The sequence below is a fragment of the Polyodon spathula genome, chromosome 33, assembly GCF_017654505.1.
Source record: "Polyodon spathula isolate WHYD16114869_AA chromosome 33, ASM1765450v1, whole genome shotgun sequence".
Classification (NCBI taxonomy): Eukaryota; Metazoa; Chordata; class Actinopteri; order Acipenseriformes; family Polyodontidae; genus Polyodon; species Polyodon spathula.
Window position 1 is genome coordinate 257,286 of NC_054566.1, and position 17,951 is coordinate 275,236.

The window sequence follows — 17,951 nt, forward strand, 5'->3', positions numbered from 1 at the left end:
TAGCTAGGTCCCCATAGGGTTAGGAAGCTTATATGAGGCAAAGCGTCATACATCTCATGAGCCATTTGAGATAGTGACTTCATAAAATGTCACAAATTAATAAAGCCTGTATGTTAATATTTTACTCATTTATTGTTTCTGATGTGGGAAACAGCTTCTTTGATTGTGTTTTCTTACTGAATGATTAATTAAAACTACGAGCAATCGCTGTACAGTAGAATTCCTTGTGACTACAGTATACTATCTCTGCAAAACAGCCTTCACTTATCCATGATTATGCTGCAAGCCAGTATGTCTGTTTATCCCACGAGATGGTACAGTGAGTGAGTGCTATTTGCTGGGACGTGGTGATGCTTTGTTTTTGTGAAATTTTTGTAATTATTGTGATGGAGTTTTAGATTACAGTGGCTTTTCTAGTGTTCCACCAGAATGTGGTGATCTAATTATCGAGGAGCTTCAGGAATGTGAACAGGTTTGATCGATATGTAAAAAGAAAGACCCAATTATTTTTCTTTTGACTTGCGTAACCAGTTTTGTAACATGCACATCAGATGCTAGGGTTTAGACCATTTAATCTACAAGCTGCCCTGTCATTCTCTAGGTCAGGGCACTGCTAGAAATTGTATTACTATAAATGCTGTAAAAATAAATAGATGCAAAATAAAAATCAGCAATATTTTGAGTGGGCTGTGCAGTGATTAATCCTGACAGCAGAGCTGTAGTGGAAGCATCTGTACAGTATTTAAGTATTTCTTCAAAACCACTTATCCAGTTTTGATGAAAAGTTGGTATAGACATTTCATATGCTGTTTTGCCAAAAAGCTACAATAACCTGTTATTCAAGTGTAATGCCGCTTTGGGGAGTAATTCAACATAATATTTAATTTGCAGTTGAGGGATACATCGCCATTCCTCAGTGAACACTACCTCGGATTTCTTCAGCCACCCACATATCAATTTTTTGTTTCTCATTTTCTCGGCCGAGGATTAATATTTTACTAATGCACTTGGTATTAAACTGCCGCATGCATCTGGGTCTAATTCACAACTGTAAAAAAGGTAGTATTTGTCTAGAGTAACAATATAGTCTGGCTTAACTACATCATTCTGCCAGTTGGTTGTTTGGAGCTAAAAAAAGAGAGAGAGAAGAAAAAGAAGCAACTAAAAATGGTCAGATTTAAACAGCTGGGCAGTAACATCATTAATATCAGACTAGTGGCAAACAAGGCTTTTTAATGATCCTACTGGATATTAGTATAGTGAGCAATAGACTCATTACCACACACATCTGTGGCTTGCCAAGAGTCTTCTTTCTCTCTCTCTCTCATATATATATATATATATATGTGTGTGTGTGTGTATATAAATGTGTATTTATATATGTATTTGTATACACATTTTCATGGCATAGCCCTGTTTGTGCTGCTTATTGCTGTGTCTTCTGGGTGTTCTTTGTTCCTCTGTGTGGAGGACGACTTCTGTCGTGTCGTGTCTTGTGAGATGAGTGGAAGGAAAGGAAACTTTTCATGAGAACACGTAGTGAATGTGCAGCGACCCTGTCATCGCTCCTATTGCACTGTGCAGGGATATAAAGCTGCCCTTGCTGCTGCACCTCCACTCTGCCTCCAAGGCTTTTGTGACATTATTTGCCTCATTAGCATTATGTAATCATCTCAGCTGCGGGAAAGGGATTAAAAAAAAAAAAAAAAAAAAAAACTGTAGTAGATAATTGCAGTAATTGCCGACATCAGAGGAAATAGTACAGCAAAATATATTATGTATTAATATAGTACTTTTTTAAAAAAGTACATCTGCTGCCTTGTGCATTGTTTGTATACAAGAAGCGCAACGCTTAAGGCAGATGCAAGGATTTAGAAGTTATGGTGCTACAAAAGAAATCCTGGTAAAAATGCAATTAAAGACTTTTTTCTATCTTAAGTGTCAACAATTTTAGTTTCATCTACAGTATTTCTGTTCTTGACTGAAACTAGAAGAATCCAAGATAATTACATTTTTAACTTTTGTTAGCTGTTTATATTTCCCATCTGCATTTGTTACCAGCTATGAAAGGAAATGTATGTTTATAATTGTATTTGTATTTTGAAGAATGATTGAATGATATATATATATATAATTTGTGCACAGCACTCCACTTATTTATAAGTGATGCTTATTGCAAATATATTGGATTTGCCGATACTAGTACCTTTAAAGACATATTTGTCGACAGGCATAATTAATGTGTTGATTTCAAAACAAGAAAAGCTGTCCTTCCGTCTCCTTTACAATTTAGCACCAATCAATGGCAATTAACTTCGGCATTGAGACAATTGGAATCATTTTACTGCTGTAATGCCATACCAAGGCTGTAAACTCAATGCAAATATGTTGCAAAACGAGCAATTGCAAGTGATTCATCATGGAAATGTTACCATTCCTTAAACTCAAGAGCTGCGCTGAGGAAACTGATTAAACTCTGTCAAGTTTAATTACAAATTACATTTTGCCAAGGACTGCAATACCACTATTCCCTGCACGGATGACGCATTTCTAAGGAAAGTGAAATAAATATTATTTCATATCAAAAGTATAAAAGAAAGACGAATAATCGCTTATAAAATATACATTTGTAGTTAGTTTGGTTACGACAGGCTCTATATTAAAAACACTGTCGGCTTGTTATTGATTGAAACTCAATAATTGTGCAAACAAGGGAAACCGAGGTACTGCATTGTTTTGTGTTGAGAAATTAACTTGTTTTTTTCCCCATTTAATTAATACCCAACAACGTCAAATTTCTTAAAGGTAATTAATCAGATAATAGAAGTATCGGTACACCCCTAATAATAATAATACATTCAAAAGTTAACATGTGCTTCTGGATGCATGAGCGTTATTCACTTTCCAGGGGCTGATCATTGTGCGGTCATGGAATATCATTTGTACCTCAGTCAGCAAAAAACAACTAATTTGAGCTTTCCCATGCAGTCTGCCCACCCACTGTGCATCAACCCTGCCCAAGATACCTCTTTGCAAGGGGAAAGTTCAGCCTCAATGCTTACCCAATGCTTGGCCAAGGACTCTACTTGGAGAACTAAGGAGTTGCTGTTTTAGTTCAGCCAGTTGCAGATGTCAAATCCTTGCAGATTTCATATCCTTCCACATTTAAACGGCACCACTCATCACATGTCGTTATCATCTTTGTGCTGGCACTCACTCTAGCACACTTGCCATGTCTCCTGCTCCTTGCAAGATGATGATAAGATGCATTATGAGCTGCAATTCATTCTTTTTGGGTAGTTCTCCCTGCTGTTTGAATACCCACTCAAACCCAAAGAGAAGATACAGTATTTTAAAATTGACATCAGTAACACATTTAAATGTGCTTGTTAGCCCATATTGATAGGTGACAAGCCAGGTGACAGATTGCTTTAGCAGATTGCCAAACATACCTGTACAGCTGTTTTAATAAATCCATTAAAAACATGTTATTGTACTTGTCTAACTTAACAACTTTGTTTTGAAGGCAGTTTGATCTGTGACTGGTTATAGTCAAAGACAGTATTGTCAAATAAATTGCTGCTAGAAAGTAGTTCAGTTTGGGTCATGTCCAAACTGCCAGTTAAGTTCCAAATACTGTAAGGTTCCAGACCTTCTATGAATGTATTGGGAGAAGAGGTTCTTCCTGTAACTAGACATCAGAAATACTGCTCTGAAGGCATTGTTGCCTTGGCACAAGAAACGGCTCTGTATTTATTGATAATGAACAGTTAAGGCTTGTAGGCACTGAAATGTGAAATGCTCCTGTTTTGAAAGTCTAAACATGAGACTACAGCATTTCAGAATCTGTGTAACTTCACCATGAGTTAATAGGATTCTGTGGACCTGAGAATAATGAGAGAGTGGCATTTTACATTGCTTTAATGTTGTATCAATTGGACAGATGCTGCCCTTGTACAGTAGTTGCTCTGGCCCACTGCAGCAGTTTAGGGTTCATTTCTGAAAGGTAGTGTGGATGGCGCTGTAGCATTTTGTTCCCTAGAAGACCTATTTCTTTTTCTGTTCACACAAGGGCACAGGCCATGTGAGGAGACCATTCAGGTGTCTTGATGACTCACACAGAGGAGGCATCTGTTACACTACAGGAATTAAGACAACAAGTCATTGGAGACATTATTATTTCTTTTAATACATCCTATTGAAAAAGTGCTGCGATGTATTGGCTTGTTTTCACTATATTGCACTTTTATTCAAGCAGGGCTTAAAATATAATCTTTAAATTAGAACCGGGACAAATATTTGAATATTTAAAAAAATACATGTAAAGCTAATTTTCATAAATGTATACTGTATAGCAATATTCATTTTCTTTGTCTAGAAGGTAATTTGGTCTATTAGGTTTATTTTCTTTATTGTGATATCGTACATTAGTATTTTTTTTATAACTTTTTGAAGGTGAAAAATGTAATACTATTGTATCAAACTGCACTGCTTTTTTTCTTTGGTTGAGCACTACTTTAAACCATCGTACTCAAAGAAAAAGGACAGAATCTATTTGTACTTTTTTTTTTTTTTTTTTTTTTTTAAAGCTCAAGCATATTATTAGATAATGAGTAAGTTCTTGTTGTCTTTTGAAGCAAAACTACACATAATGTATTACCAATACCAGTAATACCAATAAAAATAAAATGAGGCCAATTAAAATAATGTAAAATTCTCTCTGACTCCCCTTTTGAAGCCGCACAGTAATACAGTATGTATTTGTTTTTATCAGTTGCCTAAAGCCCTGAACACAATTTTCATGAGTTTTTCATTGGGATGCAGTGTTTGGTCAACACTACATTGTATGTCTAAAACCTAAGCTTAAATTCTTTGTTCTTTTCTAGCTAACGCCCTGTGCTTTTCACCAGTATAAAATACCACAATATTAAAAAGTGAATAAACTAAAAAAAACAAAACATTTAAATTGCAAAGTGAAAAAGAAAAGAAAATATTATAAAAACATTTGGCTAATTTGAAAATAGTATTTTATTATAAAAAAATTATTAATGGATGAAAGAACATTGCAAGAAATTCCTTTTTTTTTTTTTTTTAAAATAAATAATTTCATGGGCTTTACTTCTAGCATGTCAGCAAGAGAGGAAGGTGGTGGGTTTCTTTTGTTTTGGGATTCATGGTTGCTCACTGTGAGGGAAAATGGAGTCAGAATATAATCCAGCGCCTTCTCTGCCAAACATACTGTTGTTGGCTGCAGATTAGAAGAAGTATTTGCAAGTGCTGGCTGATTGGAGTGCCAGCATTCATTGCACCTTTGAGACTTCAAGCAGCTCACTGTGGGGTGGAAACAGGGATACTGTTCTTGAGGGGTGTGCAGTAATAAAAGGAAGGTTGTGTAACCAATCCATGTGGTGACCTGGTTATCAAAAGACACTTGCGTGTGTCACACTTCCATTTTTACATATTACTTGTCCGATAGTGATTTTAAATTGTGCTAAAGAAGATTGTTAGTAAGTGTATGGAAGTTATCTGTCTTCCTGTCTCTGTCAGTGTATCATGTAAGAGAAGTTCATTTTTGATTGTGATGAAACGTGGTCTATACATATTTTTTCTGTACATGAAAGTATGGGAAGCTAGGATAAAAATAAGGAATCTATCTATTTTGTCATGTTACTCATAAGAACATAAGAAAGTTTACAAACGAGAGGAGGCCATTTGGCCCATCTTGCTCGTTTGGTTGTTAGTAGCTTATTGATCTCAGAATCTCATCAAGAAGCTTCTTGAAGGATCCCAGGGTGTCAGCTTCAACAACATTACTGGGGAGTTGATTCCAGACCCTCACAATTCTCTGTGTAAAAAAAGTGCCTCCTATTTTCTGTTCTGAATGCCCCTTTGTCTAATCTCCATTTGTGACCCCTGGTCCTTGTTTCTTTTTTCAGGCTGAAAAAGTCCCTTGGGTCGACACTGTCAATACCTTTTAGAATATTGAATGCTTGAATTAGGTCGCCACGTAGTCCTCTTTGTTCAAGACTGAACAGATTCAATTATTTTAGCTTGTCTGCATATGACATGCCTTTTAAGCCCGGAATAATTCTGGTTGCTCTTCTTTGCACTCTTTCTAGAGCAGCAATATCTGCACACAATATTCAAGATGAGGTCTTACTAGTGCATTGTACAGTTTTAACATTACTTCCCTTGATTTAAATTCAACACTTTTCACAATGTATCCGAGCATCTTGTTAGCCTTTTTTATAGCTTCCCCACATTGTCTAGATGAAGACATTTCTGAGTCAACAAAAACTCCTAGGTCTTTTTCATAGATTCCTTCTCCAATTTCAGTATCTCCCATATGATATTTATAATGTACATTTTTATTTTCTGCGTGCAGTACCTTACACTTTTCTCTATTAAATGTCATTTGCCATGTGTCTGCCCAGTTCTGAATCTTGTCTAGATCATTTTGAATGACCTTTGCTGCTGCAACAGTGTTTGCCACTCCTCCTACTTTTGTGTCATCTGCAAATTTAACAAGTTTGCTTACTATACCAGAATCTAAATCATTAATGTAGATTAGGAATAGCAGAGGACCTAATACTGATCCCTGTGGTACACCACTGGTTACCACACTCCATTCTGAGGTTTTTCCTCTAATCAGTACTTTCTGTTTTCTACATGTTAACCACTCCCTAATCCATGTACATGTGTTTCCTTGAATCCCAACTGCGTTCAGTTTGAGAATTAATCTTTTGTGCGGGACTTTGTCAAAAGCTTTCTGGAAATCTAAATAAACCATGTCATATGCTTTGCAATTATCCATTATCGATGCATCCTCAAAAAAATCAAGCAAGTTAGTTAGACACGATCTCCCTTTCCTAAAACCATGCTGACTGTCTCCCAGGACCCTGTTACCATATAGGTAATTTTCCATTTTGGATCTTATTATAGTTTCCATAAGTTTGCATATAATAGAAGTCAGGCTTACTGGTCTGTAGTTACCTGGTTCAGTTTTGTTTCCCTTTTTGTGGATCGGTATTACGTTTGCAATTTTCCAGTCTGTCGGTACCACCCCTGTGTCAAAAGACTGCTGCATGATCTTGGTTAGCGGTTTGTAAATTACTTCTTTCATTTCTTTGAGTACTACTGGGAGGATCTCATCCGGCCCAGGGGATTTGTTTATTTTAAGAGCTCCTAGTCCCTTTAACACTTCTGCCTCAGTTATGCTAAAGTTATTTAAAACTGGATAGGAACTGGATGACATGTGGGGCATGTTGTCAGTATCTTCCTTTGTAAAAACTTGTGAAAAGTAATCATTTAATATATTTGCTATTTTTTTTCTTCATCTACGATTTTGCCATTTGTATCTCTTAAACATTTAATCTCCTTTTTAAATGTTCTCTTGCTGTTGTAATATTGGAAAAACATTTTGGAATTGGTTTTAGATCCCTTAGCAATGTTCATTTCTATTTCTCTCTTGGCCTTTCTAACTTCCTTTTTGACTTGCGTTTGCAGTTCCGTGTACTCTTTCTGCGTACTTTCTTTTTGGTCCTTTTTTAATGCTCTATAAAGTGCCTTTTTTCGCTGAATATTTTTTTAATTGATCTATTAAACCATTTTGGCAATTTAGTTTTACATTTAGATTTGTCTACTTTAGGGATGTAATTGTTTTGCGCCTCTAGTACTACATTTTTGAAGAACAACCATCCTTCTTCTGTGGGTGTTTTCTTTATTTTACTCCAGTCTACTTCTGTTCGTCTCTGTTTTAAATTGCACATCTGTGGTGGTAGGTGAATGTCAAATGCCAATGCTTCTTAGATACTGTAGACCTCAAGCTGTGCCCACTGTTATGTGGTGTCTACATGCTCCCCCAGGGCAATATTATTTATTTATTATGTGTGATGCTTTGATTTTTTTTAAATGTATACTTTCATATGCAGATACCAGTAAATACAAAGTAATTGTTGCTTCCTGGTATCTAATCACATCCTGTGCATGTACTCTGTTTTTATATTCAGTGGGCTGGCTCCTGTGAGACACAGCAGCAGAAGTGGCTAGGTATGAAAAGGGAGCTAGTGCTTCCTATACAAGATCAGCTTTATCTACACACTTTGAGAGTGGGCTGATGGCCTTAATAACGAGCAATCTTTGTCTGAGAAACAAAACTACTGTTGTATTCTCTCTGGTGGATGTGCTTTTGTTCACAGAAGTTAGTCTATATTTACTGGCAGACCATAATAGTAGAAGAAGCTGAAAATACCAACTTTCCTTATATTCTGACTCCACATCCCCTGGGTGTAGTTGTAGTTTGACATCTTGGACCTTGGTTCACGCTATTTTTTACATTCATCGTTCTCATGCCTGCTGATCAGCTAGGTATTACACAGCTATGGTCAAACACATATATATATATATATATTTTTAAAACTTTTTCTAAGGGTCACACGGAGCAGAGCTAAAATAGACGACTTTCTCATGTTGGAAACTTGACTGGCATTTATGACTTATATGCTGAACAGTTTTGGATTACTTCAAAGAAAAGCCAAAAACATCTGCTTCTCTCTTTACAAGAAGAATCTGTGGGACCACCTGTGGTCACTACAGAACTGTCTGAACCTTTTGCTAAACTGTATTTGATAGAAAAAACTTTGTAAAAATGTGTTAATTGCAAAATACAAAATTTATTCTTTTCCCATGATCTACTTTATTAAATGTCAGCGTCTTCTGGCAAATTTGGGAAAGGCTTCATTTTTTGTTTCACAATGAAGACATTTTTTTTTTTTTTTTTTTTTTTTTAACTTTTTATTAATGTAATCCTACTTGTCTTAAAACAAGCATGTTGAAGAGAATAATTGGGAAAATCAGCACACTCCTATTAACTACGCAACCATTGTTGACAGAGAAACTTATTTGGAGTAAAATCAATCCTTCAAATGCTTTCAAATTTAGATCTGGTTGATTAGTCCTTGCATCCTAAAATTATATTTTGATTATCTTTATTAGATGAAAATTATGACATATACTAACTTATTTATGTATAAGTGATAGTCCAGTATATGCTTTTAAATCTGTAATAAAGCCAATCAATTGTTATGTCCGTACAAAACACACTTCTGTCCAGTCAAGACTCTGGAGAAGTGTGGTGTGAATTCCTCGTATTTAAAGCACTAGTGGCTTTCATGAAATGCAAAATGGGTTTATTGTAATAACACATCCGTTAGTAATGTACCGGGTACTGTTGTGTGCATTTCAAAGGCAACTCAGCAAGTCACTTCACTCAATCATTGTTCTGGTGTTTGTTTGGCAGTGCCCCTTGTAAAGTCTAAAATTTGAAGTACGCTGTAATCATTGGCAAAACATTTGGGAAAAATATCCTGTATGAATGCTGAGAATTGTGTTAAATTCCTGACTTAACTAAAGATCAGTGAGTGGTACTGGGCTCATTCCTCTTGGGATGCATTGAAAAGGAATTCATTTTGTTTCTGTCTCTTTCTCTCTCTAAATCAGGAGTCTCCCCAAGACAGTGCCATCACCAGAGATATCAACCGAACATTCCCGGCTCATGATTACTTCAAAGACACTGGAGGGGATGGCCAGGACTCTTTGTACAAAATATGCAAGGTACTGTACAGTCCACCTTTTTTGCCTCCAAGACTGGAGGATGATGTCTGCTACAATATAAGACAATATTTGCAGTTGCGTCTGGGATCTACTGAATGGATCAAAACAGTGATGGATCTAAATGCTGCCACTGGTTGGATCTTTAAAATGAGGACCATTCTGTACTATGACAGTCAAACTTCTAACCGTGCATGTCAGTCTCTTTAGTGTATTTCTGTCTTTTGGAATGTGTTTGAGATTATCCTAGTTTAAAGATTTAAAGGACTGTGGTACTTAGCTCTGCCACTGTTTTAGGTCACTTGAATAGATGACGTCCATTCTTTCACAGTATCAAAGTATCTTCTACTTTTGGCTGGGCAAGAAGGCTGCAAAGCTTCAGCGGAGAGAAGACATTCTTCTACTGTAAGAGACCTGGTCAGCTGTACATATCAACTTATTATAAGCTGTCTTTAGTTAATAGAAGTCAGACATATTTTTGATTTAGACTTGTCTTATTGTCATCCGTCCTTTGTAAAATGATATATGAATTTTTGTCAGTTGATTGTTTTCTGCACATGATGCAGTTGGCATATAAATAATAAATATTATTCAAACTTCAAGAATTGGACACTTCTGTTGGCTGTCAGGGACTGGCACCCATTCCAGACTCTAATGAACCCATAGTATAACTTGTACAAGTAGTGCCATGTGATCTGTGTATTCCTGTGATATTACCCCACTGCATTCTATTAAAATCAGTATATAGAAAGATTCAAGTCAGCTCTTCAGAATACATAGTTAGACACAACTACCCATTTATATTCTGTTTGAAGTTCAAATGCCACGTCACAGTAAATATACAGAAGGATTTAACTGGAACTGTTTAAGATAGGTAGTTTCTTAATGGTGTATTCTGTTACAGATATACACGTTGCAGGTTTAAAGTGCAATGATGGTGGCTTTCGTTTGGGTAATTCCGGCTCAATTGATGTTTTTCCTCTATGTGTGGTTGATGATACATGCAGTAAATCATGTGTGAATGGGACAATGGCATCAGGGCAGGTGTCGCGTGCATGCAGATGAGGAGCCATGTAATTCATGCCCCGCGTGGTGAGAATGGGTCTGAAGGTGGTAAAAAGACTCATTTTGTTGAATTCTGACCTGTTTCTTTCTGTGGTGATTTGTGTATTTCTCTTCAGGTTGAAGACAGTTTGGGAGTAAAAAAAAAAAGTTAAAGATTTATCAAATTGCACAAACACAGAGACTGAGACCCCAGTTGAATGTAGTGACTTTAGTTCCTGTACTACTACATTTACAATATGCCAGATTATGTCTCACAGATGTAAGGGGTCGAGCAAACCCCCTTGGTTCACTTGAACTGATCCCCATTTCACTGGTAAAAATGAGACAGGGTAATGATGGCTACATGAGGTAAGACAAGTGAACCACTAGTATTGGAGTCGATTGGCCAAAGCTCTCTCTTGGTTTCCTGACCATTGCATTTTGATGAAAACTGCAGGAGGGGCAAACGTGTGAAAATTGTTTCAAGTGGAAACAGTCGTCCAGCTTTGTCTAATAATGTGAAGACAATGCAATCCATATTTTTGTATTGCATTGCTTTTCATTAATATACTGGATCATTTTAACATTTTGTTCTTGCTTAAGCAGAGAGTTTTAGTCTCATTTGCTGCTGTTAGGGAGATTAAATGAAGTCATTGTGTCCGGGGATTTGGTTTGGCTGTTGTCTAGCTGTAGGAAATGGTCTGAATTGATAGGAAACGCTGCAGTATTTTGTAAATCCCCAGTAAATATTTGACTTAGTTTTATCAGTAAATAAAGCATAAATGTGAGGAAGGGGGGTGGTATTTGTTTTATAGCAGAGATGATTCATGGCATGGCAAGCTAAACATTTCTCAAACACTGACCGGTCCAAGAACAGAATCTGTACGTACTGTAGGATTAAACTTAAACCGTGTTGCACAGACCTTTGATGCAGTTCTGTAGATATAAATCGATCTACCTGTGGAGGTCATGTGGGGTATTAATGGGTTGGATATCCATTCCGCAAGCTGTTTTCAGTTTTAGGCAGTGAAAGGAAACTGGCAAGCAAACCTAACCAGGGTTCTCTCCAGGAATTCTGTACAGCCTGGTGGCAAAACATTATAACTCGGAGCACTTATAACAAAAAAAATAAACCTGCCTTACAATAAATAATTTGAATAATGTGTTGTCTTTGGTTGACTCTATCTGGTTGTGCTTTGTTAAGTTCTACATTTTTTTTCATTATTGTTTTTTTTATTATGGTATGGTATTTATTATTTAGGCACACTGTGATTTGACTGGGGAAAAATAACATAGGATTATTGTAATTCATAAAAAAAAGTAACCTTTTCACTTCCTTTTTAGCTTAATTATTAAATAGTTTTTTTATGTTAAGTTTTCAGTGCATTTTGTTAATGCACATCTATTTTAGTTCTATGTATTTTGAATGCAATTGTTCATTGTTTTTTTTTTTAACACAACAGTACTCACATACATTTGGTCACTATCATAACTGTTGCATGAAACCACAATGTAATAATCCAGCAGCTCTGCACTTAAGCTTTTCTATGTCAGCTGATATAAATTAACCCCCAATATCTCTCACAGGCACCTAGTACATATTGTTACGATATCACAAATGTAGTATTAGGCGATGGATTGTGCCGATCGACAGCTTATTTTGACCCCCTGCATTCATTGTCACTATTTTTGCTTTGAAAAATTGGTAATTTTTAACGTTTTAGAAAACACACCCCTTCAACTTTATGATTGGTTAACTGTTGTGTCAAGACTTAACACAGCTGTCATGTGGTTCCAAGATTTTTTTTCAGCCAGCAACATGCAACTCAACGGATCTGCTAGAAGCACAATCAATCCTTATTGTTAAAGGCACAGTAGCAGTAGTATTATAGCACAGCAGCAGTAGTATTATAGCACAGTAGCAGTAGTATTATAGCACAGTAGCAGTAGTATTATAGCACAGTAGCAGTAGTATTTTGAAATCCGCCCGTGCCTTTAAGATCACCATTTTTGTTTGTCGCATGGCGTTGTATTCTGTGATGTGGTCAAGTTCAGTTTCTGATTCTTTTTATTCAAAATATCTTCCTAGAAATAAAAAAATAAAAACCCATGCTTAATCTTAATTGTGTATCAGTCTGGTGCTGTGTGCATGTCACATTTTCATAGTCCTTGTTTTTTTGCAGTAAAGAAGACAGTTACATCGTTTCACATGACCGAGTGGTAGTTCTAAATATTGCTGTCACTTGAGCCACAATCCTGATTTTACAGACAGAAACAAACTAAATAGACTAGCCTGCACAGTGGGGTATTTGGTTGTGATGACCTTGAGATGAAGGTCTCAGCAACATACTGTATGTTTTCATTGTACTGACTTCTGTGTTATGTTGTTAATGTCTTTGCTGGGAGATTATTCTTAATAAATGTGTATTTGGCCAGCAGATGCCCTATACAACTTTTAAATGCAGTAGTTTACAGTAAGTGCAAAAAATACTACTAAAGTACAATATGAACTAGGATGCAACACTTATGTTTACAAAGACATCTTAATAGTGCAGTAGTGCAAGGATGGTGCATTAGCTGAGGATCCAATAATGTGGTTCTGAGGTCAGGCTAGTCCAGTGCATAGTAGGAGACAGGTGGGTCTTGAGAAGGAGACGGAAGGCAGTGAGAGACTGAGCAGTCCTGAGGTCCTCCGGTAGCTGGTTCCACCACAGGGAGATGTTTATATTTACTGTACTGCTACTGTAAACAACTATAAACTAAGCTGCAGGCTAGATCATACTGTTACTGAAACGTGTCAGTTTTGTTACAGAAAGGTTTCTCAATTCAATAAGCGTTTCCCAGTAATAAGAAAATAGGAGAGAAATCACATTTAGATATTGATAGAAACTATTGTGTAAAAATGAATTGAAATGTCGTTATATGTTAACCTTGGTAAATTGTTGATCTTGTACTGTAAAAAATGTGACTGCTATTACAGTAGATTGCTTCAGAATCTTAAAATGCACACAAATGATACAGTACCTAAAGCAATCCAAAAAGATGCACTGGAACCTACATAAATATATTCCTTTAGGGCTCTGGTCAGGGTACAATCTGAATGCAGAACTGGCTTCCTTTACGTTTCAAAGTAAATGTGAGGGTTTTTTATGTATGTGAAAAGGCAACTGCAGTCAATAATTAAATAACATGATATGGTTCCAATGTGTGTGTAGAGATAAACAAACATGCATACAATATGCAGTTAGTTTATGGGTGGACACTGTGTACACAATTTCAGCAATAACAGCCACAACTACTAATACAATTACCAGATTACAAACTTTAAGTCACACACTTTATTGAGAGGAATTGAACCAATATAAAAATGTAATTAAGCCACTGGCAATTTTATAAAACTTGGACAGAAGAAAATTGATTTGTAATAAAGAAATGCATTTGGGTAAATAAAAACGGCAAATATTCCATCTATAACCCCTGAAAATAATTATTTTAATACTAAGTACCTTATTAGCATTGTAAGTGAAGGAAAGCAATCAGAGTTAGTGGAAACTGCTGATTGCAAAGGGGAACAGGATGAGTACCTCATTAAAACATGATGTAGTTGTTTGTGATTTTATCCTAGTCTGCCAAGTGGTGATCTTTAGTGGTTCATATTTGTATTCATTGGCTGGCTGAATAAAGTGCTGAAAATTGAAAATAGAAAAAAAAAAAAAAAAAAAAAAAAAAAAAAATGGCTTTAACAAGGAAATTTTTAATTTTTTATAATCTCAATATTTAAGTACATCTGTGTCTGGCATTTGTAGCTATATTAGGGATTTATCAGATACTTCCTTTACTGTTTAAGTCCCCTCCCTTCCGTTCCTTTCTAAAGGTACTTGGTGTATTCTTAACATTTTGACATGACTCTCTTTCCCTTCAGAAATGCAATAGCAGCATCTCAGATTCAGAAATGTGTCCACAGACACTGTGTGCTAAAATACATTTGCAAAGTAGAGGGTAACAAAATCTGTTGACCATACTGTATTTAAGTTCTTAATACCATTGTGACATTCTTCAGCACATGTTCTTAAAAGTTTCAGCATTTGAAGGTATATGGAGGTGCCTAACTTTGTCACTGTAGCAGAGCGAGGTCTGGCTGGCTATGTGACGCATGCATGGTCCTGCGGGGGGGGGGCATGGGATCCACCTGTCAGTCATGGCAATGACAGAGAGGTTGAGTGAGTGTGTCGTCTCTCTCTCTGAGTGGTCGAGAGGTGGGTCTTGGGTGGTCGCTTGACCAATAAGTGATGCTTTGCTGTTCCCTCGCTCTTGCCCTTTCTAGGAGAAACCACAGCGGGAGCTCTGTTTGGAAACCTGGTTTACAAATAATAACAGAACGTCAGTGTCTGGAGAAAGAGAGAAGGGCAAGCAAGCCCGGCGGACGAAGACAGCCGCTGCGCAAAATAAATATGTTGTTTCTACGTACCAATAATATGTCTTTGGAAAAGTCTGAGCAGTCTCATGAGTGTTAGTGAGGGACCAGCAAAGTATCTCTGAAACCCAAGCCATGTCAGATACTGGAGGCTGCGGGACTCTGCAAGGAGCAGCACCTTTTATTTGTGGTTTTGTTACTGTGTTTTATTTTCCTTTTTGCTTTTGCTTTTTGTTTATGGATTATTATTTATAGCACCTGTGAGTGTAATAAAGACTGTCTCCTCCTACCATTGCTGGTAACCTACGAGCTCTATCCACTTACCGTTGTCGGTATTTGGGCTGCAGCACAAGAGTGCCATCTGGTGAAATAAATAAAATGGTGCACCCCGTGGTTGTTTCATATAAACTTTGTCTCCTGTGCCAGTGAATTCTCCACACCCTCCCACAGTCACATTAACAATTGAAAATACAAGAGGTAAGTGCTTAAGGGCAGCACTGTAAAGCTAGATCAAAACTATACAATTCTCCAATTCTGATGAAACCAGGTTACGATATTCTTTGCCAGACATTATTGAGAGTATCTCAATCTGAGGATATATGACTGACCCTGTCTGCGTGTTTGTGTGTGTTTACAATATGTCCCATTTTTACATGTGCATACTGATGGCTCTCATCTTGTATTTACAGCCATGCTGGGGGTGTATGTAACAGAAGCCATGGCTCGTGATTATCAGTGGAACGTTGTCTCACTCCATTTGTTCTATTAAAAAAATCTAATAAATCCATGTAGAATAAAGAAACTGGAAGCATGTCTTAAGACCCCTCAGACTCGCCCATGTTAATCTGAGCTGTTTTCTATTCCAGGCATATTCTGTATATGATGAAGAAATTGGTTACTGTCAAGGCCAGTCTTTTCTTGCTGCTGTGCTCTTACTGCATGTAAGTTCTTTATAATATATTTATTCACATCTGTGTATTCAGTTGATTTCACCAGCACTTACAGTAATACTGGTGCTTTTTAGGTTATTGACATGTGTATTAAAAACAAGCAAATAATCAACAAGTTGAAGTCGAGGATGTTTATATTAGATGAATTGTTGTGTAGATAAGGAGGTCTCGTTCACACAAAGAAAGCATTCTGTTTGGGTTTTCAATACTGTTTGTAGTTCTGAAACCTGTTCGTATTTCACTAATGATTTAAAAATAAAAAAAAAATAACACATTATGCTATTTATACACAAAAAAGCTATATATCAGTGTTGCGTTGGATTGGTCCAGTAAGATAAGCTGCAAGCTCATAGCCTTTTATGTGTCGTCGTCTGCCCCCACTCCCCGTGGATAAAGTTTAGACACCCTGCTCTAGAGTGTATTTCCACCAGTGGCCTATTTTCATTATTTAAATACTGGCAGTACTTGAATCATCGGCAATTGAAATCAATGGAATAAACCCTGCTGTCTCGTTGCTGAAATCTTTGTAACAGCTTGGCATCCTGAGCTGACTGCTATAACTGTTGGCAGGGTGTTGCAGCAGTGGCTTTCAAAAGTGACATCAACAGATCCTTAGGGTTATCTTCTTTTCTTGTAAATTCGTTATTAACACAACAAAATATTTACATAGAATAGCATGAGACAAAGAAAAAACATTACAACGGTTGGTTGCCAGGGGTCCAAAAAAAAATGAACAACAGATTTCAGGGCAAAAGCAGTTATAGATAACTATAAAGAACATATGTTTTAAATAAAGCAGAGGTTCTACTTGCTTGTGTGTTCCTTAATTTAGTAATTGCATAGACAGTGTGTCAATTCTATCAGACAATTATTAAGTAAAGGCTTATGTTTAGACCATTTACATTTATGTATGTGGAACTTCCCTAACAGAATAATACAAAGTAATTAACTTATATTCTGGGAGTTTGGCTAAAGTATATGTTTGATATCCAAAAGAAAGAACTTAGCCTGGTTTTTAAAAATAGAGATGCATCAGAGTCCAAAACATTTGAACGATCTTCCATGAGACAAATACATGTATTGTTTTCAGCTCAGAGGAAGTAAAATCTATGTAAAATTTAAAAATGGTAGCTCTTTAATCTTACATGTTAAAGGAAAGCATTACCGCATGGGTATTTCTCTGGTAAAGACCTGAAACCTGAATAAGATACAGTGGCTCTCAAAAGTATTCACCCCCCCTTGGACTTTTCCACATTTTTTTATTGTGTTAAAACATGGAATCAAAATGGATTTAATTAGGGGTTTTTGCCACCAGTCAACACAAAAAAGTCCATAATGAAAAATAAAATCTACAGATTGTTCTAAATTAATTACAAATATAAAACCTAACATAATTGATTGCAAAAGTATTCACCCCCCTTTGCTATGACACACCTAAATAAGCTCTGGTGCAACCAGTTGTCTTTAGAAGTAACATAATTAGTTGAATGGAGTCCACCTGTGAGCAATTAAGGTGTTTCACATGATTTCAGGTTAAATACGCCTGTCTCTGGGAGGTCCCAGAGTTGGTTAGTACATTTTCTAACAAACACTACATCATGAAGACGAAGGAACATTCAAAGCAAATCCGGAATAAGGTTCTTCAAAAGCACCAGTCAGGAGTAGGATATAAGAACATTTCCAAGGCATTGAATATCCCCCTGGAGCACAGTAAAGTCCATTATTAAGAAATGGAGAGAATATGACACAACTGTGAATCTGTCTAGAACAGGCCATCTTCAAAAACTGAGTATCTGGGTGAGAAGGACACTAGTCAGGGAGGCCATCAAGAAGTAGAAGATTCTATGGTCTGATGAGACCAAAATAGAGCTTTTTGGCCTCAACGCTAAGCGCTGTGTTTGGCGCAAGGTTTCGGGTCTTTATTTCAGGTTTCT

General features: G+C 36.6%; 1 protein-coding gene across 3 annotated transcripts in view; it reads left to right on the forward strand.

Moving 5' to 3' along the window:
- Positions 1-17,951, forward strand: part of LOC121303493 (rab GTPase-activating protein 1) — a 108,047-nt gene that overhangs the window by 60,003 nt on the left and 30,093 nt on the right. For all 3 annotated transcript variants that reach the window (XM_041234210.1, XM_041234211.1, XM_041234212.1), the window contains 2 exons: positions 9,499-9,612; positions 15,934-16,008. In XM_041234210.1, the coding sequence (XP_041090144.1) occupies positions 9,499-9,612; positions 15,934-16,008 (189 nt within the window). The remainder of the gene's footprint in view (positions 1-9,498; positions 9,613-15,933; positions 16,009-17,951) is intronic.